General features: G+C 39.1%; 1 protein-coding gene across 1 annotated transcript in view; it reads left to right on the plus strand.

The window, feature by feature from the left end:
* The window catches only part of PRTG (protogenin), an 82,406-nt gene that overhangs the window by 49,757 nt on the left and 10,018 nt on the right, over nucleotides 1–22,631 (plus strand). The window contains 2 exon segments of the mRNA XM_068410440.1: nucleotides 20,375–20,470; nucleotides 21,023–21,209. Coding sequence (XP_068266541.1) covers nucleotides 20,375–20,470; nucleotides 21,023–21,209 — 283 coding nt within the window.

A 22,631-nucleotide genomic window follows, 5' to 3' on the forward strand; every position in this document is an offset into this window, starting at 1 on the left:
GCCCCAATCTAGTTCTTTTGGGAAAATAATTAGATTCTGTCAGACTCATTTGTGTGATTTATTCCAAAAAGTTTGGTCTTAATCAGAAAAACCTCCCTGCCTGAAAGCTCTTCTATGTCCTACCTCTTTCCAGTTTCAGAGAGGAAAAATAAAGCAATGTCCGTTTCCCTGCCCTCCTCGACTTGGATAAAATTTCCAAGGGAAGAATTTGTCAGAGTCTAAATGACATAAAGACACATTTTGTGACCCTGCATGGCACTCTCCTCTGAAAAGGGGGCTTGTGCTGAAGAATTAGCCACCTACCTACTACACTTAGCATTCCCCCAGAGATTTGGCCTTCAGTAGTTTAATTTCCTCTGAATCTATTTTTATCGCTTTACAACCGTGATTATAGCTAAGCTTTAGTCCAGGGCAGCGAAGATGACAAGGTGATTCTACAGTCTATAGAAATTGAATAAAGGTGTGTAAGATGAGTCAATGCAAAGAATTTATCCAATTAAACTGTCTGATGCGTGTCACCCAAGTGTCTCTTGTAATAATTCTGTAAAAGTGCTTATGAAGTTTCATAAAGCAGTTGATATGATGGTCAGATATGACATAGTGGTCTCGTTTGTACCATATTGCAAGTGGATGTGCTAAAAAATGTAAATTTAAAAAACTTAATGACATCTTTGACAGCTTTGATGACATCTTTCTCATTAAGAACTGCAAGTGCTGTAATATTGAGAAGGAATACTGTAAGAGCTTTACATGTGTTAATATAGTTATTTCTGATAGCTAGGGCTGTAATTTCAGTTTTACCCCAGGTTTTGTTGGTGTCAAGATGTAGTCTCACATACTTGTGTCTGAAAATTCTGGGATATCCAAAATTGTGCATGTGGGAATTGATATTGCTTTTTGGTTATAAGTTACTATGGAAATTGAGCTTGGGATTCCCATACCAATTCAAGGAGCCAGGCATTCCTACGGTTTCATGAAATGATGTGAAAGAAACACAGGTCTTTTCCCTCAACACTTTTTTTTTTTTAATTTCATAGTTAACTGTTCTCAAATGGCATTCAATAAAATATAATCTAGGATTACAGATATACTGTATTTCTCTTTGAGGTATTTTATGTCAGACCAGACATTCACAGTTAATGAAATGTTGATTTGAACAAACTGCAGCTCTGTTTTTAAAAAAAAAAATCAGATATTACTTTAGTTCTTAATAAAGATCAACTAAAAGTTCAGTTTTCTTGCTTGGAAAACCAGATGACAGCACTGTATGCTGGATATACTGTAGCCATTATATTTACATTGTTACATAGTGAAAAGTGTCTAATAGCTCAGTAGGTGACCAGGACAAATATTATCATTTATTTCCACTGTTTACAGCTGGGTCAGCCTAGTGTTTACTTGCGCTGATTACATCCTGAAACTAAACCTCTTATCTGTCAATTCTCCTGATTGTGTGTAACAGGCTTGCTACTACTACTTATCAGCTAAAACATAAGGGATTTGCTGAGAGAGGGGAGGAGGAATTGGTCATATTGCACAGTAATAAAAGCAAAAGCCCTAGCAGTAGACTGGGCATGTTTAAAAGCAACCTCTTCCTCAGCTGACTGTGACCTCCTTCTATTTCACAGACATGGCAGTTTATGTATATTGGTACTTAACAAACCCGAGCTCTTGCCTAGTCCTGGTATGATAGTGTGCTTCTACTACACGTCAATAAACAGGAGACACGCATTCCTTACTTCATGATCATGAAGGGCAGACCTATCACTACTCTAAATGAGCCTGTCTTCCACATGCAGACGTGGCATATCTGCATAACATTTTTTCCCTTGTTTTTTTTTCTTTCAGGGTTTAAAAGGGGAGGGGGAGAAACCCTTCTAGATTAAAGGAGAAAAGGGAGGGGGCTTTATTACCCTGTAATTTTTTTTGCCTGCAAAATATCAAAGCAAATGCTGCTTTGATAAGCTTTTACCTCTTTTATATAAGGAACCATATTGCATTTCACAGGCTGTAAGTGTAAATAGAGATCAAACTGGTTTTTGTTCTGTTTTGTTGTTGGAATTTACAAACTGTCACATCATGTTTTGTTTCAAATGGTTGTCAGTGTTGGTAATTTCTCTAGATATGTCTGGAGCAGGGAGCTCCTTTTAGATTCAGATTTACTGTTCTTGCTTGTGCAAGAACTAGGTTGGGTGGCAGAGGCAGGGAAGGAATCAAACCTCTGTCTTGTGCAGCGTTTCTGATTACGTACTTGTTGGTCCATGTGCTGCTGGACATATACCAGGACAAGCGAGCGGGGAATATCAGGAGGTTGCACAGCACAAATACACTGACGTGAGGTGACCAGACAAACTGATTCACAGACTCACCCACTTGTTTTGTGCCTCCTTTGTGGAAGAAAAATACTACACTGCTCTGTTCAGATGAAATATTGATTCACTTGGGCTGTAAATTGAATTCTTACTGAGCGAAACTGAAGCTTGTGTTTAACTATGTGGCCCTTTGTTGGAGCTTAATCACAATAACTGCCTTTGGCTCAGCTTTATTTAAGCACTCTTACACACGACTGAGTGGGAATCCTAGATAAATATCAGCTTGTTCTGAGCAGATTTGCTGAGGAGAGGCCAGTTAACTATCAGCTGCTAATGCTGCATACTTATTATGCAGTTCAAGTGCCACATCTGTAAAACTGTAATGCCTTCCTTCTTGTGTAGTTCTGCAATTATTTCTCTTGCATTGTGCAATATTGCAGATTTGTATCATAATTACGTATTTTCACTTTAATTTTTGTTCTTAAAAAAAAGATACTTTGTCATGCATTCTTTGTGACAGCATTTAAGCTTGCCTCAAAGAAACTGGATTTATCAATTATCTGTTAAATCGCATCACAGTTACTTCTGCCTATGTTTCTGGTTTTTGAAAGGAAATGTTATTTTAATACAGTTTATTTGTAATGGAAAGCTTTAATGTTCAATGTATTTGTCAATTTTAAATTACACCATCAAGCCTCTCAATAGGGCTGATTTAGCCAGAATCAACTTCAGTAGGCGTTGGATTTCAGTAGGCTGAAATCTGTAACATCTGCATTAGCAGCATAACTGGTTTTGGCGTTAAGATGTTACATATGACAGACACTTACTAAGGAATCTCTAGGCTTTCTTTGAATTAACTGCAGTGTCATGAAATGGTTCTAAAACTCATGGAAAATTATTAATTTGTCTACATGATAAGTGCTTAATCTTGGGTCAGAAAGACACATTCTTGCTCTTTTAGACAGTTAAGATCTTTCAAAAACAGGCAGATTGTGTGTTGGAAGGATTGTCTAATATATTTTTATGTAACTTCCTTGAACATGCTCTCTGAACTGTTCCAGTTTGAACCCATTTATCTGGGAAAATAGTCCTGACATCCTCATTTAAACATGCCTTGGCTTTTGCAGTAATTCCTTTTAACTTCCCAAGCTAGTGGCTCTTTAAAGGGGAAGGACATGGTGAGGGGGAAGATACCCAAGTGCAGAATAAAGATTGAATGTACTATACTTCAAAAAACAAAATAGAGTGCTAAGACCAGTTAAGCCTGGCTCTCTAAAGTGAGAGTGGGAGCTGTCAGGATGAGGGAAGTTTCATTATTTCATGTGACAATGCCTTGTAGCAATTCTAAAGGCAAAAATGTAAAGATACAGGCCTTACTAAGGCAACAGGAGAGATTATGTTCTGTGGGCCCACTCCAGTAGCATGGAGGCTTGTTGCCTGTTTTTGAGAGACTTTCTGTCTCTTTTATCAGCTGTCCCCATAACTGAGTCAGATGCAGTTACTTCTCTCAGGACAGCAGACTAATTGTGTCACAACTCGAAGAACTGGAATCAAGGGTGCTGCAAAGCCTTGGAAATAGGAGGGGGAGATTTTTTCCACAATGGCAAGATAACTTGCTAGCCTATAGTAAAGCAAAATGTGTCAAAGTACTGAAAGGTAAAATTTGCAGTGGTGGGAAAGCGATTAGAATCTTGCAGGAAATGCTCTCTGCTGCTCTGCGTTCTCCGTGTAGAAATTCCACCGTTTAAAGCCAAACCCGTGTGGGAATTCAGTGGGGAAATTGTGTCATGTTGATTGAATAACAGTTAGGATGTGTGCAAATAGTGTTTCATTGTTCGTTTGCTGGAGCTGAAGGTTAAAATTTGCTTCATGAAAAGGACATATTGATCACTCTTTACATCAAGAAAGTTGTAAGTTATTTTAAATAAAAGCCCTCAAAGTTGCTTTTGAAATGTTGCTAAGTATTACAATGAATATGTAATAGTATACATTTTAATAATGTATTACATTATAATGTAAAAGTGACCAATAAATAAAGACTAATTTCTTGGAAGTGGAAATTAAGTTAAACGTGTACCCCTGTTTAAAGAGAAAAAGGAGCAAGCAGTTAACAATGGCAGGAATGACCAGATAATTGCTCAAGTTTCTTAAACAAAACAACAAAATAAACTAAACCAAACAAATCCCCCCTCCAACAACTATGTACATTCCTGCTATACAACCTTTTTTTAGATTTAACCAGAACTTTAAATACGGTGGCTGGTATTTTTTTTTTCTTTTCTCCTGCAATGAGAGGATTTGTCTCTGGGAGACAGCATTATTTAATTTGCTATTTATTGGACTTCATTAGTAAAATACTTAAGTGCTGGATTGCAAAGAAACTGCTCCTTGGAGAAAGCTTAGAGAAAACTCCTGTTATAGGAAATTAAATCAACATTGTCCATTAATCATACTGCATGTCAACCCCCAGACCTCTCTTGATTGTTCTTGGTGAATGTGAGGAACCATTAGATGTGTGAGGTCCTTAAAGGTCTGAGTAAGTCAAAGGGGAAGAGTTTAAAAAAATGCCACCATTAGCACATGAAAGAGACTTCAGAGTGGACAGAAGAAAACATTTGCTGTACAGGGCTAGTTACATTTCTTGATTTTTTTTTCCTTTTGTTTTATTATTTTCTTCCTTTGTTAAACAACAATCCAGATGTTCTGATCAAAATGTTAACTTAATTTTAATTTCTCCCGAGGTTTTTTTCATTAACTTTTTTTGTGTCGTGTTACCACTTGTGATATTTGTATGGGAAAGGTAATAATAGTTGGGGCTCTTTGCAAATTCTATGTTAGTGATAAGTAAATGCACTTCTAAAGCTAAGCTAATATGTTTTCTGGTAGCTTTCCTGCCTTGAGTAACACTTTGGTTATATATTTGCCATGAAGGCATTATTGCTAACAGAAGCGTTTTTCTATTTTGGGAAGAGACACAATTGTGGAAAAGCCAATGTGTTTGGTGGTTTGTTTTGTTTTGTTTTGTTTTTTCTTTTTTTTTTTTCAGGCTGCCTGGAGTCACACTTTTGTGGCAAATGAAGGGAGGGTATGCAGGAAGTGGGGAAAAAAACAATCTTGTGTTGGAAGAAGCAGCTCTTGCTGTGAAACAGCTCTTCCAAATCTGTGATTTTTTTCAACTGGGAAAAAAGTTTAGTAGAAATAAGTTTTGCATAAAAAGTGTATTTCAGCATTTATACTCACTTTCACAGTGTTTTTACCATTATCATAGCTGAATGTTGTACCCTGGCTCAAGCTGGTTATCATTACAAAACAAACGTACTTCTTACTGCACATGTTTGTAGAAGCTGGGACAGGGAAATACATGCTTGATCCTGTTTGGTAGATCAGTTAAAGATTTGAGTTTTCTGCCTCTTGTATGCATCCAGTTGTGCATGGTGTGGCTCTTTATACACCTGACACATTTGTATATTCAGACAAAGGAGGAGACATAAAATATTGTGTGCAAATACGTCTTGAAAATGTGGTCTGTGTATCAGATCCCAGGGCTTTTTTTAAGGCAGTTGAACTGGAGATGTTTAGAAGCAGTAGGTAGGGTAGGACGGTGTATGTGGGGGAATAGAGGCAGATGGGTAGGTGTTGCACTATTGTGCCTTGTGTCCATTTACCCATCAACTCCCCACTTTCTCTTTTGTACACTTACGAGGTGGAGAGGGATGTGCTCACAGCCTGTTGCCTAGCTCTGTATCTGCGTGTCTATATATGCATGTGTATGTAGAAACTGTTGGGAGAAAAAGAGGGTGTCTTCTGGCTTCCTGATTCTCTTTGTCTTAGTCTAGTCCAGCACTTCACCATCAGAAGCATGCCTCTTACTATATCAGTCGTCTGTATTCATTTTTATTTTCATAATAATTATTAATGTTGGCCTAACCTAGCCTTTTTTCTCTGTTCAGATCTTTTGGCTGCCTCCTTACTGTTTCTTACCTGCCTTTATCTAATTTCTCTCATTTTCTCATCAGTCCTTGTTGCCTCGGTGACAACCACTTGCCCTGGAAAATCCATAGCTGTAGCACTCCCTACCAGTTGTTTGTGCTGGAAAACTTTGCTCAGGGGTGGCTTGGATGTATTAAGTCTTTGTATGTTACCCAGGCAGAGTCGACAGGTATGCATGGGCTGTGATTGGAAGGGCCCTGTCATATATGCAGTGATAATCATCTCTCTCCTTCAGAAATGACAGCCAGATCACACTTCCGATCAACCCAATAAAATACCTGAAGAAAAGCGCCACAGCACAGTCAGGTTGTAGGACCGAGAATTGAATTGCTTAGCATGATTCAGAGTGCAAGCACAAGTCCGGAGTACTCTGGCGGGCCCAGCAGTGCCTACACCTCCCTCTTTTGCTTGAGCCTCCCTGTTGGAAGATCTGCCTCTGAAGGGTCATCTTCCCCCTTGTTGAAGCCAGGAGGCGTGTCTCCCCTGTGGGACTCCAGAGCCTATATTGTCCCTGTGCCCCCGTGCAAGGCAGCTGAAGCACACTGCCTGGAGTGGTGTGACAAAAATCCACTTTAGGCAGTTATTCATATTTCCACTTTTCTTTATTTCTGCTAACACATGCTGCGTTCTTCCAGCACTTTGTAACCGTTCCAATGAGTTTCACAGGTGGATGAGTGTTCACTGCCCCATCTTACAGACTGGGTACCTGAAATACAAGGAGGAGAAGGGCCATTTTCATGGAGTTGCTCGAGTACTGATGGTTTAAACTGAATGTGATAAGATATCCCCGACATCAGTGACAGAACTGAGCTGTACACTTCCAGATTTCCAGCTTTGCATTCAGTCTATTAGATAACAGCTCCCCCTTGAGGGAAACTTCTTTTATTAATAAATCCATAACACAGCTATTCTGTCATTGGGGTTTTTGTGTGGATGGGTTTGAGGTTCACAATTTCACCAGGCTGTGTAAGATGAAACAGGCTCCTGGTGGCTGTGTTGTGTCCTAAGCAGCTGGCAATAGTGAGATGGTCCTGCCACTGGCTTGCTCTGTGGTCTTGGGATGTCACTTAGTTCTCAGAGTTCATCAAAGTGCAACTCAGAGCATAATAAAGTAGCAAAAGCTGGCAAGAAAACACCCCACATTCCTTGTGTACCTGTCCGTGCTAATTTGTACTGCTCCTCTCTGTGCTTGCATTAGCACTTGTGTGGTTGCACGGGGACAGGGTGGGAAGTTGGCCTGAATGAAAAATAGCTCGGCAAACGAAGACTGTGGTGGGAGTGAGTGGCTGAAGGGTGAGGGGAAGCAGGCTGGCTTCTTTCAGCTGCAGTGTTGGCTAATGCTGGTTTAAAATGCTCATCAAGCTGCAGGCTCAACTTTGCATTTGTAAAACTGAATTAATGATGGGAAACCCTTTTAATTGTACCAAGGAAGACAGCTAGCTAAGAGTTAAGTAGCTGTGTGTTTATTTTACTTAAGTAATCAATCAGTCAGACTGCTTTCCATTTTCTGAGTGTTGTATAAACTTCATATGCAGAGGAATTACATCAAGATAATTTTGTTCTCCCTTTTTCAATCAAGATCGTAATGTAGCTTGGATTTAAATCTTGAATGCATTAGGAAAGATAACAAAAATTACCTTGATTGAGTAGTCTCCCAGTTTTTTACTCTGTAGCTTTCATTTTGTTAATACAATGTTTGACATGTATTCAAGGCTTGTTCTTCACAAAACAAACTACTTAAAAATACAGCAGGTATGGCAAAAGATTTAAATTGCAACTGGTCTGTGGTCAAACAATTTGACAACAGCATTGCTTCCCATGAGAAGTGATTTTGTTTATTAAAAAAAAAACAGTTAAAGAAAAACATTTTGAAGGAAAAATTTAAGCCAGACCAAATTCCCATGTATATAATTATGGAAAATACTTTACACACATAAAAAGTATTCTTGGAAAAAGGGGCACGATCTGTGAAATTCTATTCCAGATTCTGCGAAGTTGTAATTTACTTTTCCATGTTGTTATTGCTATTCTGGGCTATTCTGAGCATCCTTTAAAGTACAGTAGTATTTACCTGTAGTAAGTAGTATTTACGTTAAAAACATGTTGTAATGCATTTCCAAGTGGGGGAAAAAATACACTTTTGTCTTTACAAAACAACACGAAGTGTAAAAGAAATAGTAACTTCTGTGTCATCAGCCAGAAGAGCAAAAGATTTTCAGAAGTTTCGGGAAGCCTGACATCTTTCAGGCTGCTCTTCTTGTTTAGATGCCTCTTTGTATGGGCATTAAACAACACTTCTGTAGAAGGGTGTTAGTACTCAGAACACAGTTCAGAGAATTACCCTGAGTAAAGCATTTGAGCTCCTGAGAATATCGGGTCCAAATTCAGATTGCACATGTTGACCCCTTTTACACCACCTGCAAGATCTGTCTATGGTGCTTTCAAGAATACAGTTCCAGAAATTTGGTCTTAATTAAATAGTCTTCAAATAAACCATTAACATCTATTTAACTAAAAGCAACAACAGCATTAACTTGCACAGCTGCTGCCACTAATATAGACTGAGTAATCCTTCTGCTGAATTATCTTAGAAGAGCAGTGTCCTGGCCTGGAAAGAGATGAACACAAGATGCCATTGAAATACGGTTTTAGGTGAATCAGTGTGGAGATGAAAAGTTAGTATAATTTTTACAGAGAAGCAAATTCTCCTGGCCTTCTAGATGGGTATTTGTACCAAATTTAAGCTCACTGAAAGCATTCAAGAAGGAATATAAGTAGGTAGTATATCAGGCTTCATCACCTGGTGACAAGCTGTCACTTACTTTGTTCTTTTAATAAACTTTTCTGTGCAAATTCCTACCACAAAACTCATTATGAATAGCTCATGCCAGCGTGCCATTGAATATAACAGCGGTGCACATTAGAGCGAAGGACATTGCAGGGTCCTGGATACTTTTATTATCATTACAAATGGAAATTTTCTTCAGGGCATGTTTTAGAAGTCCGGGATGTGCTGCATGAAAATGTAAAGGCTAAAAATAACACTGCTGCGCCAAACCACTAGGGAGGTTGTTCGGCATAATCTAAATGTAATTACAATGAATACCCTTGCTAAATGTCGAAGATCCGCAACCAGTCAGAGAGGCTGTAGAGAATGAGGCATCTAAGAAGACGGTGAGGGAAAAGTAACAGACATGTTCATGTATGGAGAGAGATACTGCAATGCATTTCATGGCTGAGGAAACAGACCTGTGTCCTCATGCCATCACACTTCAGGTGAAATTACCTGCTGAGCTAAGGCATTTGAGTTGGACTCTTTACAAGTGCCATTAGCTGTCTTCCCTGCTTCCTGGTTTATTAACCCGTGTAATTGGAAAATGTTTGGCATTATATGCTGAGTTTTCAATGAATGCTTTGCATTAAAAGTCGTGTACAAAGGAAGCTTGATGCCAGCCTTTTATTTTAAGCCTTTTTTTAATGCATCTGGATTCAACTTCAGCAAATGAAGTATGAGAGTTGTCATATTAGAAGCAGTAAATGTGTATCAGACTAACTGGCATTCTATGACAAATGTGTCAGTTTAGCAAATTCACTATAAAACTTGTCAGCCTTCTAGGTTAACCTGCCCCTCCACCCTGTATTCAACAAATGAGTGCCAAATTTTGAACTTCATTAAGCAGTTGCTTTATTTACATATGCAAAGTGTCTGTATAATAACAGTTCAGTGCTCACACAAATGTGCATGCTAGCAAGCCCGTGGACACAGAGTGCAGGTTAGGTGTCTGTCTGTCTAGTAGGTGCACCACCACAACCTGGTGTCTGACAAATAAAAGGGAGTGAGAGCTGTGTGAGCAGGAGCACCTGTGGCCCTGGACACCTGCAATAACAGAATGTCCCACAGAAGTTTGGGCCCTAATAGATGCAGCTGGATATAAGCTATGTAGCCAATATTTGGCTTAAGAAAAATTTAGTGGTGGTTTCTACTTGAATATGTTTTGTTTGTTTTCTTGTCATGACTGACTTGTTTTACATCTAGCAATTTGGATGTGTTTTAGTGCAGTTCCTTGTTGCCCTCTCAAGGAGGAGAGTGCCAGAGTGATTGTTAGTTGCCCTACCTGAAACTTTTGCATCCTGCAGTCATGCTTGCAACAGCACAACTCCTAAAGCTTGAGATCTGAGAAGAGTCACCAGACCACAGATGTTTTTGCAATGAAACTCTGCACCTCCTAGAAAGTCACTGTGGTGCAAGTAATGATAGATAGTGTTTTCATTTTGCTGCACAAAAGGGTCAAAATGGCATGGGGAGTCCATGACAGACCAGCAGAAAATGTTGGTTCTGAAAGAAAATTTATTTCATAGCTTCAGGGGAAGGTTTGGGCGCTGTGAACAGATTGCCTTTGTTGTTGTGTAAAAATATGTGGTTTGTAAGGTGATGCTGGATGTCAGGCCCTCAGTGCGTGTGTATGATAGAGCTTGGTACCTAAACAGACGTTAAACCAAACTTGCGTTTAGATGCGTTTTCTGGAAGCATTCCTCTTAGCATGAAGGTGAGGCAAATTGTCTGAACTTCCTTCTTATCTGCAACCCAGAAATATTGGTCTTCACTGGGAAGATCATCTTTTCAGTCTCTTCCATCTTATGGAAAAGAACCTTTTAGAGCACACTCCTGTTGTGATGTGCTTGTAGCAGCATTTGTGTGGGGTTTTTTTTCCTTTTTTTTTTTCCCCCCCCTCGACCCTCTACTGTAACATTTGATTCACTAACTGGTTTCTGTCACTCGTGCGTGAGTCAGTTGCTGTATGTAAGGGAACCAGTTGTATGGGGTGGCACATCCTATTTGGACCACTGTGTGAATTCTCAGCAGCGGACAGACCTGTGTTAGTAACTGGGGTAATTAAGGCTGTGCTGGCTCCTTCAGACACTCTTTCCCTCCCCCCTCGCCCTCCCTTTCTCCTTCCAGAGATGGCCTCTCTACATAATTCCATTAAAGTGATTGTGCTCCGAGGGGTGGACTGAGGGGCAGTGCTCTCATCTTTCAAAGCAGGACCAATGAGCTATGTGCTTTCCACTGGGCAGCAACAAAAGAAAAGGTCTCTTAGAAGAAAAGACGAGCACAAAAGATCAAAATTAGGTGTTTGTCCAGGCCTCTGGTATTGCTTTCAAGTTAGCTTTTGAGGGCTCGCTTTGAAAACGGTGAGCCAGGCTAGTTAACATAAGGGTGTCTGTCTGCTAGTTTTAGAGTGTGTTGTTAGAATAATATTGGAAGAGAGCTTTTTGCATGTGCAATTTAACAGTTCTCTAAAGTGCAAGAGAAACATAGGCACTGATTGAAAACGTTGTGGGTGTAGCGGTCCTGTTCTACCCCTGTAAGGAAATCGAGCAAGCTTAAAATCCTTGAGATTTGCTTCACTTCTTTTAAAAAGATTAGAGACGTGTAGATGGTTCTCTCGGTTCTGTAGTCTCCAAAAGGCCAAACTGCTGTACGCTGGGAATCCATCCTGCCCCGCTAGCCCTCCCCCCGCTTTTTGTGTATAAAGCTGCTATTGCTGATGGTGGGCAGGAGGAGAGGTGATGTTTTTACTGCAAGGGGGTGTGAGGTGGTGTTTGTCCTGGGGCCCTCGAAGGGGATAGCGCAAAGCTACAAAAGGGATACAGACCCTTTTCAGATTTAGACAAATAAGCGAGAGCCATCCAAAGCCGTGGAAAGCCAGACCGTTTAGCTGGATCAATTCATGTATGTCATATGTTCTAGTTTCTACCAAAATAAACTTTTACAATGTTGTACAAAGAACAAATTGCTTAGTTTCTACTTCAGTTATTTGGTTTGCAAAGGAAAACATGAATATCACAGGCAGTCTTTGTTCCAGCAAACAGTTTAAAGTTACCTTTAAATTGAGAAAGAAACCATGAGATGTAAACGTTGGCGATTTGTAACCTCTCAAACTACTTTAATCTGATATTAGAAAGCTGATATTTAAAATGCGCAATTGAAATTCCAACTCCTTTAAAAATAGAATTAAATATTATCTGAAGCTAGTAATAATGCTTAGAAATTACAACGCAGAGCCTCAACAAGATTTTACAAACATAATGGAATAGGCCTGCTAAACAGTGTTTATTTGCTTAATCTTATTTACTTGAGCAAGGTAAAAGGGCATTTTTTAGAAAAGAGAAATAAAATCCAGTACTGAAAACCTGAGAGGGAATACCTGCTTTTGAGGAACAGACATGAATCTGTATCATCCTTCTACTTCCTGGCTTTATGTTACTGTTTGTCTTGATGCGCTTCTCTGTCCCTTTCGTCTAGTGTATTTGAAATGTATTTGCTTATTTTCCTAATAAGTTTCTGCTGTATTTACATTACTTTGCTTCAAAAGTACATTTTTAAGGATAGTATTTCTCAGTGCTCTTCCTTTCCCACCCTTCCCCCTTAATAATTCCCCTGGACCTCTGTTGCTTGGAGCAGACTTTGGCTAGCCCCAGATTCGATGTCAAAGGCCATGACCCGATGTCAGAGCAGCTCATGCTGCTGGCCTCTTCTTTGAATAATTATCTGGAGTTTATTGTGTTGAAGGGACGGGCTTGGGAGCAGCACAGTCACCCTGGCAAACCAGACCAATGAGCTCTCCAGCCGTACCACTACCCAACAATGGACCTGTAGGTTACACAAAAAATCCTGCAGCACAAAAGATTAGATTAAAAATGGACATTTGGCCACGGAAGTTTTGTCCTTAGAACAACCATTTTTTCAGCCTCCTTAGTGTAATGTGGTTTTGATACCTTTAATTAGAAGGAAAAAAGTATTATTTAAAATTTTGCATGTAACCTAGAATAAAACCAAAATATTTTTCTTATTGCCTTCGCCAACTGTTAGAATCACTATATTGGATATAGCTTAAGAAGTTGTTTCCAGGTTTCTAGCCACTGAACTCAACTCAGAACATCAAGCCACTGAACTTTTTTTTTTTTTTTCTCTAGAAATTCTCTGCAATCCTAACTCTTTTAGAAATAAGATCAAAGACCCCAATACATTTATTTCTATCAATATTTTCCTTTTAAAGTGCTGAGAATGGGAATGTTCAGAACGGGTGTGAAAGTATGTTCAGTATCCAGACTTAATGAGTCAGCAGTAAATGATAGTGAAACGTCCATTTTCTTTGGCCTTCCTTATCTTTTCTTCTCCCCGAGGAGGACTTAAAAAGTCTGAAATCCAGATTGTGGAGTGCTGTCTCTTCTTATCAGGACTGAATGAAAGGCTGCTGGAGGTGGACTCGCTGTTCTGGAGGGGTGGGGGGAAAAAAAAGTTCTTTCATGGTCTGACCTCGGATTCTTTCTTAATTTTATCTAGCCCTGACCTGTTGGCTCTGCTCTGGCTCCTTTCAAGGCCTTAGGAGCTTCACAAACATGCAGCAGCTGAAGGAAACAATGACAGGGCTTTTAGGGGTTGCAATATTACACTCTCTTGTAACCTTGGCTAAGTAGCCTGTAAACAGATGCTTTCTATGAAGCATTTGCCAGAAAGACAAAATTTTGGCTGTGTTGATACCAGCAAACACGGCTCTGTAACACTTTTGATTTAAGACTCTTCATTTTGTATTCAATATAAGCTTCAGCTGAATGAACAGTTACCCGGTGTGTCTCGCGAACACTGTGGTTGTGGAACCTGCTGTTACAGGTTTTATATTTCTCTTTAATGCTGTAAATTTACCTGCAATAGAAGAACTGTATGAAGACAAATTATTAAAATCTGAATGGGATAAACGCAGTTTGGTCTTTTGCAGAAAACTGATTTGAAGATAGTGTTAAAATGTAATCAGGACATATGCATTTCTATGTATTCTTTTGAGAAGGGAGGATGGAATTCTATATGGATTAGGATTTTTCATTGGCTGTGGTGTTAGTGGTGTGCTGCTTTAAGCTGAGAGGGTTTTAATAAGAACGTATTGAGAATAGAATTTTTGTTCCATTGTGAATATGGAAGTGACTTTATTGTTCTTTAACTTTTCCTAAAAGTTCAGTCTGTGTAATCTTAGGCATTTATGAATGAGGTAGTTGCATTAAAAAGTACTTCACCAGCTGCAAAGTGATTAGAAGCACATTTTTGGTTTTAGTTGTTTAACTGCTAATACAGGCATTTAATCTTCGATGCCTCTAGTTTTTCCAGCTGTGTTCATTGTAAGTGCATGAGGACACCATCTGGCAGTAATGAGGTATAGCTCTACCAGATGGAACTAACCCGCGTTGGTTGGAGAGATGTTCCTTCCTCTCCCCATGTCACCTTTGTCACTAAGGAAATGTCTTCAAAACAGAGGACTTTCCCCCCGCCTCCCCCTCCAAATAATGGTAGCTGCTAGAGCAGTCATCCCAGCAAAACCTAGGTTTTCAATGGATATATTTCAGAGGCCAGTAAGGGTCAACAGAAGCACCATTTATTTTATTGTGGAATAATGCCAGGTTGTTTTTTGTGTATTTGTCTCAAAGTTTTAGAAGAAGTGAAGAACTAAGTTTGAGACAGTAACTCAATGGAATTCCATGGAATACACTAACATACACTAGAACTAGTTCTGGCATGAGAAGATACCAACTCTGTAGTTGCTTTTGCCTACCGTTGTGTATGTATTTACTAGACCATTTATATTTTCCCAGGCTTTGAAGACTGGGCTCTGTGTGTTTAATCCATGTTTACCTAATAAATAGATATAATTTGAACATATAAATATCTTCAGTTTTGTAAAAGAAAATGGGAAAATCTGATATGAGTATTTCTGACTGACAGCTGCTTTGTAGTAGCAACTTCTCCCCTTACTGAAAGAGAAATGGAAGGTTTACATAGAAGCAAGGCTGATGGCACTAGTAAAGAATACTGAATAACTCTGAGCTGGTGCAGCAAAACGTGGATGTTCCAATGAATTATAGAGCAACAGAGCTGCTAATAAATAAAGTCTCAGTTCTTCATGATATTTTTGCAGTTTCTCTCCGTTTCTTGAATCCAGACAGATAAGCAGCTGTGGTTCTCCCTTCATGCTGGGAAATGAAATGACTTGTCACAAAAACAGGGTTGGAACATCTGAGTGCACTGTAATATTTTTCTTGAAGAATCTGGTTTTACAGCATTAATACCAGTAACTGCTATGAGCTGCCTATCTGCTTTCTGAGAAGCTGAACATTATCTCTAAGATAATCTCTCAGGGATGTAGTAAGACAGTAAAATACACAAGTAAGCCACTGTCATCTGAACTCTTACCAAGCATCAGCTACTGTAATGTTTAATGTTTTTATCCAAGTTACAATCCGTGTTTTAAATGATAGTTCAACTTATTTTTTTTGCGCATACTTGCAGTATTTAGCTTTGCTATAGTTTTACTATATGGTGTAGAATCTATTCATAGACTCACAAAACAAAGAGAAGGCTCCCCCATGTGTCTTGCTGCTGAAAGACCTATCAGGGTTAAATCTGCAGGGCTCACTGCAGATTTTTATGGGAGAGTGAATGACAGGATGTGGGATTCCAGAGGAGTATCGCCAGCGAGCAGCGACCTACCTGCCACAGGAAAACGAGGCTGGTACTACATAAATTGTAAAACAGTTATTTTTGGGACAGTATCTATTTTGATAATTTGAAATTAATCAATACAAGGCATATTTAGCTTTTTCCTACTCTTCTTTTATCGGAGTATTATTACCAGAGGTGAAATTTGTGCCTCTGCTTGAACTACCATTCATGTATTTTTAATACTGACAGGTTTTGGTTATCTAAAAAGGGTGTGTGAGGCAGATCCATTGCACTATGCGAAGCTGTGCTGGCTTATCACATCCAGCCTATAATGTCTTTTAAAACAGTGTCTGCGTACTCCAGAGGCACTCTTGTAACAAAATCTATGAATTGGCTCTGGCATGTCTGTATCAACATCAGTGCTGGCCTCGTGATTTGTACAAACAGTGTAGTTTTTGTGTCCTTTCTACCATCTGATTTAAGTAATAACAATAAAAATGCCTATTAAAAAGCTGTAGGTGCTGTGACACTTAACTTTACAAAAACCTAATGTCAGCAGCACTAAAAAAAAACCAAAACAAAACAAACCACATTCAACAGAAACAAATTAACTTTAAAAAAATTCAGCCAGTTGCTAAATAGGCTACAAAATTGTTCCTGTTCACCTTAGGTCTGGGAACAAGCCTTCAGCCACTAGACAAATGCTGGCAATTGCAAGAGAATTAATTGAAATGACTCGGTGTTACCAGCTGTTCAGAGAAATTTTGAAAATGCAGAGGTGAAATCTTGATGTGAGTTTTTTTTTTACTTAAACTGAATTTGTGTTGGATGGGTTCAGTAAATCACTGCACCTAATTTGTTTCTGAATAGCAGTGATATTCTGGGGAAAGATGTGTTACTCCTGGGTCTGTATGAGCATGACTGATGGCCTCAATACTCTTTTGCCTGATTTCTGAGCCTCTCAAGCCTCCTGTTGCTGTATAATGTGTGTGGATGGCATACACTAAATTTGAGACTGTCAGCCCCCCGGGCAGCCAGACCCCAATCTTTTATCAATGATTTATGTGTAAACTATTCAGGATACCTATGCTGGTTAAAGATAAGAAAGCTCCTGAAGTTTGTTTTCTCTCTAAGGATACATCTGGCTTTGAACGTTTGATCCAGCTGATGAACTGCTAGATGAAAGTGTTTATGCCAAGTTTGTACTGGGATTGCTGTTGAGGAGTAAATCATATCATAAGCCTGTAAATGAAAGTAACAATTGTTAAAAACATTCTAAACAGAGGCTACTTCAGACAAAAAATATTTTCCACCGCTTCATAAAACAAATAGTGTGCATGTATCTGTTGGAACGGGAGGCAGATCTTTGGCTATTGGTTATCTTGTTTTGCATATGGTGAAGCTATGATCAACATGGAACACCATCTCAGCAGCTACTTTGAATTGGTCTTCACTAATGTTATACATGTAATCTGTGAAGCAAGTTTCACAACAGTTTCTTTCACTGCTCAGGACAGTGTCTTTAAAATTCTTTTATATTCTCCTTTTTAGATTACTAGAATATTTGGGCTTTTCTAGGCCAGTACATAATGCAGCCCTCCTCAGTTGCTCTTTCAATTACAGATACCTGCAGAAGGTTTTTCAACCACAGACGTGCTACCATTAAACCATGATGTCCTGAAGTGGAAATAACCTTGTTTTTCAGATGGTAGAGACTAGTGGAGAGACTTCATTTTTAAACAGGTTCTTCTATATAAAGATAATTCTTTTTGGAACTTCTTGCATTAAACAAGAGTAAGATGAATGGTATTCAACATTGTGCTTTTTCTAAAAGTAGAGTGTTAAAGACACTTAAAAGTAAGATTAAAAAAAATGCATTTTTTGCAAAGACATTGGAAATTTTTTTTGTCAGAGTCACCTTTTTGCCTTTCTTCCACATGCCATTATTCTTCCTCTTTTCCCCAATCAAGTGTTAATGAGGAATTCAGGTTTTAAAAAAAAAGCAATGGGGACAAACAGACCTCACAGGCTTCTCATTCAGCTCAGCAGGGCACTGGACCTTAGCTATTCTTCATTTCACAGTGAAGGTGATCAGTTCTGGGTGACCACTTTCAAAGGGCACAGAGTTTTTGAAGGTGCTCGGCAGGATGATAAACTGTCGTGTCTGTCATCCTGTGTCTTGCGGAAATGCAGCGGGGGTCTCTTCTGCAGGAACTTCTAAAGAAAAAGATAGACTGTGACACTTGGCCGGTTGGATGCGGCCTGTTTATGTGGAATCTCTTCGAGGGTCTACTAAATAGTACCTGAATTCAAGTGTTTTCTAAGAATGGATGGGAGAATCGATTAGTATAACAACCTCCAAAGCATAAGCCTAATGAGATCTTAAAGATATTTTGATGGTCTCTTTTTAAAATTTAGACTTTGTTTTTGAATATTTCAGTTATGCGCTAAATATATGTATTCCTAGCAGAGGTTAAGAAGTCTGGGAAGGAATATATTTCTGCTTTTCTGAGATGCATGCTGTAATTCACCTCCATAAGCCACCATAACTTGATTTTGGTGTATTGAATCACTTCGTGCTTTTGAAGTGCAGTTATCTTTTTGGTTGGGCTCAGTGTTTTTAAATGCACCTTCCATTCACATGTCTTTTATTTTTTACAAACTTTTAAGAAATTGCAATGATTTACATATAATATCTTACCATCTTCCTGAATTTTCAATGTTAAAATTCCATATTTTCTTTTACCACATGCTTAAGGTTATTCTGTGTGTTTGTGTCCATCTCCTTTTCTCTGATTGTAATTTGTTGGCTAGGAACAACTGATGTCATGTGTTGTTAAAGTGTTTTTGTAAAGTGAAAAAAAAAAACTTTAAAGCAAATGAGAATTTTACTCTAGTTTAAAAAAAAAACTAATTTTTTGACATTTTGTTATTTATATGGTCTACTTGTGATGTTAAACTCTATTTGAAAAATGGGAATGGGCTCCTCTTGTCTATTCCACCATTAGTGTTAAACATATCAAAGAAATACTTTAATTCAAATTTAAGAGCCCCTTTTCCTTTACACCTATATTTAGATTTTGGTAAAATAGTCTTTTAAAAATAAACATACATAGGGATGTAAACTCTACCTAGCGATACCTCATTTAAAGCTGATGTTGGTAACTACAGCACAAAAAGATTGTCTATTTCAAAATAAATATGAAAAGATTTTACAAAACATGTTACTAGGAAATTACCATCAAGAGTTGTTAAGACTGTGTTGCTGGTGCAGAGACTGAAGAGGGAGCTAATGATCTGATGGAAACGAAAGTCCTATTGCTGGTGAAGAAATGTCAGGGATTTGCATTCCTGTTTATTTCATGAGAGGGGCCATGTCAAATCTCAGCTAAAACGAGAACGAGGAGAGCTTCTTTTGAGAAGAGATAATATTATGGTATTTTAGGGAAAGGAAAAAAGAAATAACAAGATCAGCACAGTTGTATAACACCTGTCTAGACCTTCTGAAAATCTTAATAGAAAGAACAGGTTCATGATAATAGAAGACAAAAATGTCCTAATATCTACATCAGTACTAGGATGAAGGTCAGCTGGACCCAGAAGAGCTCATATGTACTAGTAGCAAGCACTACTACCTTACAAATCATCACTGTATGGAAGGGATTTGTTGCAAGTGCTATCGCAAGGGAGTATGCTGCAGAGAAGCAGTGCAGCCAGCCTGGAGGTTTGCACTCCTACCTACCTGTACGTACCCCACACCATCCCCGCTACAGAAAGCTCAAGGCCCCTTTCTAACTTGTTTCTTTGTAGTAATTTTTCACTTGGATCAAGGCCAGTGGATCCATGAAACAGAACTAGAGAAGCAGCAAACTGCTATATGGGTACCCAAAGACAGGGCCAGAGAAAGGAAAATAGGGAGACCCTTCAAGCTAGGAACAGTGACCCTCTAAGAATGCCAGAACCAGCTTTCAAGAAAACACATGGAAGTTGTTAGTCAAAGGCATTATTAACAATCACTGTTGTTTCCCAGTAGATCTCCTCTAGGAACCTGAAACCAAACATTTCCCATTTCTTTCCTGGGTCCTGTCTTCCTGCCTTTGCTTTTATTGCCTTGCTTCATTACAACCTGCTTATCTAGAAATAAATGTTGGTTTCTGTGGACCTTATGCTGTTTGTTTTAACAAACCTTTATTAGAGACTGAAAGCACTTTCAATATGCTGAATAGTACTATTCAATCTAGCTCTGTAGCTGTGAAGGTGTGATTTTGTTACAAATAGAAATGCGGTATTTATCCTGCTCCCACTGATTTCTGTTACAAACTTCTGTTTCAGGCTATCGGAAGCAATACTGGGAGATAGTGACTGATTCTAGTGCACTCTGGGCAAAGATTCAGGGAAATTCACTGGGCTGGAGAAAAGACAGGCTTCCAGGCATCCAGCCTGTCATCAGTCCTGCTGATCGTAGCAGACAAGTTTTGAACCAAACTTGCAGGAGAATTGAGCTATCTCACTATCTGTAGAAGTCTGAACATCCTTATTTTTCTACTTGAGTCTAATCATTCCTTTTCTCTTTGTGCAGATCCTAGAAGAAAGTATCATGTAAGGCTGCTGGCATATAACAGTATGGAAGAAGGTTACCAGGCAGACCAAACAGTGAGCACTCCAGGATGTGTCTGTAAGTGTTGTAGGTGCATGAAGAATTTATTAAGAGCTGAGCTGTTTCAAGGTCCCAGCAGCTCTGTGTTTCTAACGTATAAATAATCAATTAATTCAGTGTAAAACAGAGAGCCAGAAAGATCATATCTGTGACAAATACTGTCCTAGTCATCCTGGAACTGAAAGAGTCTCCTGTGTTCATGAACTACAGCTGAGGAAACAAGATAGCTACCAAGCATGTTTTCCTCCCCTATAGAATTGTCTGCATCATCTAACCAGTGACATATCATGTATCCTTATGAGAGATTTATCTCTCTCCTTTGTCTCTGTTCATAGTTTTGACTTTGTTTTTGACTCTAAACAAGTGGGACTACAGAAGTAATATGTGACGTGTATTGGGTTAGGAGGGATCTTTAATAGCTTGAACAATGTTCCTGGGTCTGAATACCAGGTAGTGCTGGGTAGGAGCAGATTTGAATCTAAACCTGTGGGCTCAGACCTGTCTCTTAATCTTACCAGTGTCTATATACAGTTCATTAAATAATTCATGCTCCTTTTTTGTTTTAAACAGCTGTCCGTGATCGCATGGTACCACCACCACCACCCCCTCACCACCTCTACGCCAAAGCTAACACTTCATCGTCTATCTACCTTCACTGGGGGAAGCCTGCCTTTACATCTGCACAAGTCATTAACTACACAATCCGCTGCAACCCAGTGGGGTTGCAGAATGCTTCTCTGGTTCTCTACCTTCAAACGTAAGTGCAGCACTACTAATGAGTCTTGGTTTCCCATTTCCAGATCCTTCTCACTCAGTTTCTACTCTTCCTGCCCTCTCTTAATTGCCTTTTACTGTAACAACTTTTATCTCCCTTAGAGGACCCTGTGTTTTGTCCAGTGGCTGCTAGTTCTGTTTCTTGGATTATTTAAGATGTGTTCGTAGAACAGCTTAATTCTCTACCTGTGATCCTTGTGTTGGATCCCTGGACGAGCTCTTGAATTTTTAATCACTTTTTAGCTGTGTAAATTGAATTTAATTTTAAGCTCCTCTTCAGCCAAACAGAAGAGATTACCTATTTTATAGGTAGCTTGTCTGGGCAAAGATGCGATTTAGTCCAGTGTCTGATTTTAAGGCTGGAAACAAGAATTTTTGAGTTTTGAGGGGTTGAGCATGTTATTGTGGGAATGCCACATTCCTGAGTGTGTGGCACCCTGCCAGGAGAAGGCTGAGTAGGAACTACAGGTTGCGTTTCAGAGAAGCAATGCATGAGCCACAGAATGGCACAACAAGGAAGAAATTCTACCTGGGCTTGGTGTTCAACTCTGCCCAGGTGCTATGGAAGCAGAAGACTTTGCTCCATTGTGACTGCCTATGCTGGGGGCCATGATGCTGTTGAGGGAATCTGTACGTGTGTAGCTCCCTCAATACTTGGGTTTACTCAAGCCTTCTAAATAAGAAAAATGCTGTCTTAAAAGATAGTTTCCATCCTAATATTGGTGGTTTTCTCTTCAAAGAACACACCCCCTGCTGTATAACTCCTGACTTAATGATTAGACACAGTATAATCACCATGTAAAATTCTTAGTGTGCAATATGCTGCTTTTTGTGATAGGATGAAACTGTTGCAAATATTGGTGACTGCCTTTGCAGTATAGATGAAAATACTCAGTGAGATTTAATAAAGCAATATCTGTAGGGTAACACCATTTTACATTGAGATTGAATCTCAACTTGGTTATTATCACCTGGAATTAACCCTGGTGTGTAGGAAAGATTTCCCTCTGCCCCCAGAATCAAAATAAAGCAGAATGTCTACAATTGACTTTGTGATCAAATAGTAAATTGCGGTATTATAATTAATAAATTACCAAATATAACTACAACATGAGTAGGGAACATTCATATTCTACAGACATCCCCTAAACATGAGGTGATAGAGGCCGTAAGTGGAAGGGGAAGTTGCACACATAACCTATGTCTGTTCTGTGAACTGAGAAGCAGATCCAGGAAAAGCTGATGGAGCCAACAGCATGTGCCTTTTCAGCTGTGGTGCTGGTTGTAGTTTAAGTCTTACTCCAGCTTGAAGCATAGTGTCCTATGGACAACTGTGGAAAGAGCTGAGTTCGGGATACCTACTGGTGACCTGGGCAATAATGTTCTTGGACTTGCTTGTGCATCA

This window comes from Nyctibius grandis, chromosome 11 (assembly GCF_013368605.1).
Source record: "Nyctibius grandis isolate bNycGra1 chromosome 11, bNycGra1.pri, whole genome shotgun sequence".
Taxonomy (NCBI): domain Eukaryota; kingdom Metazoa; phylum Chordata; class Aves; order Nyctibiiformes; family Nyctibiidae; genus Nyctibius; species Nyctibius grandis.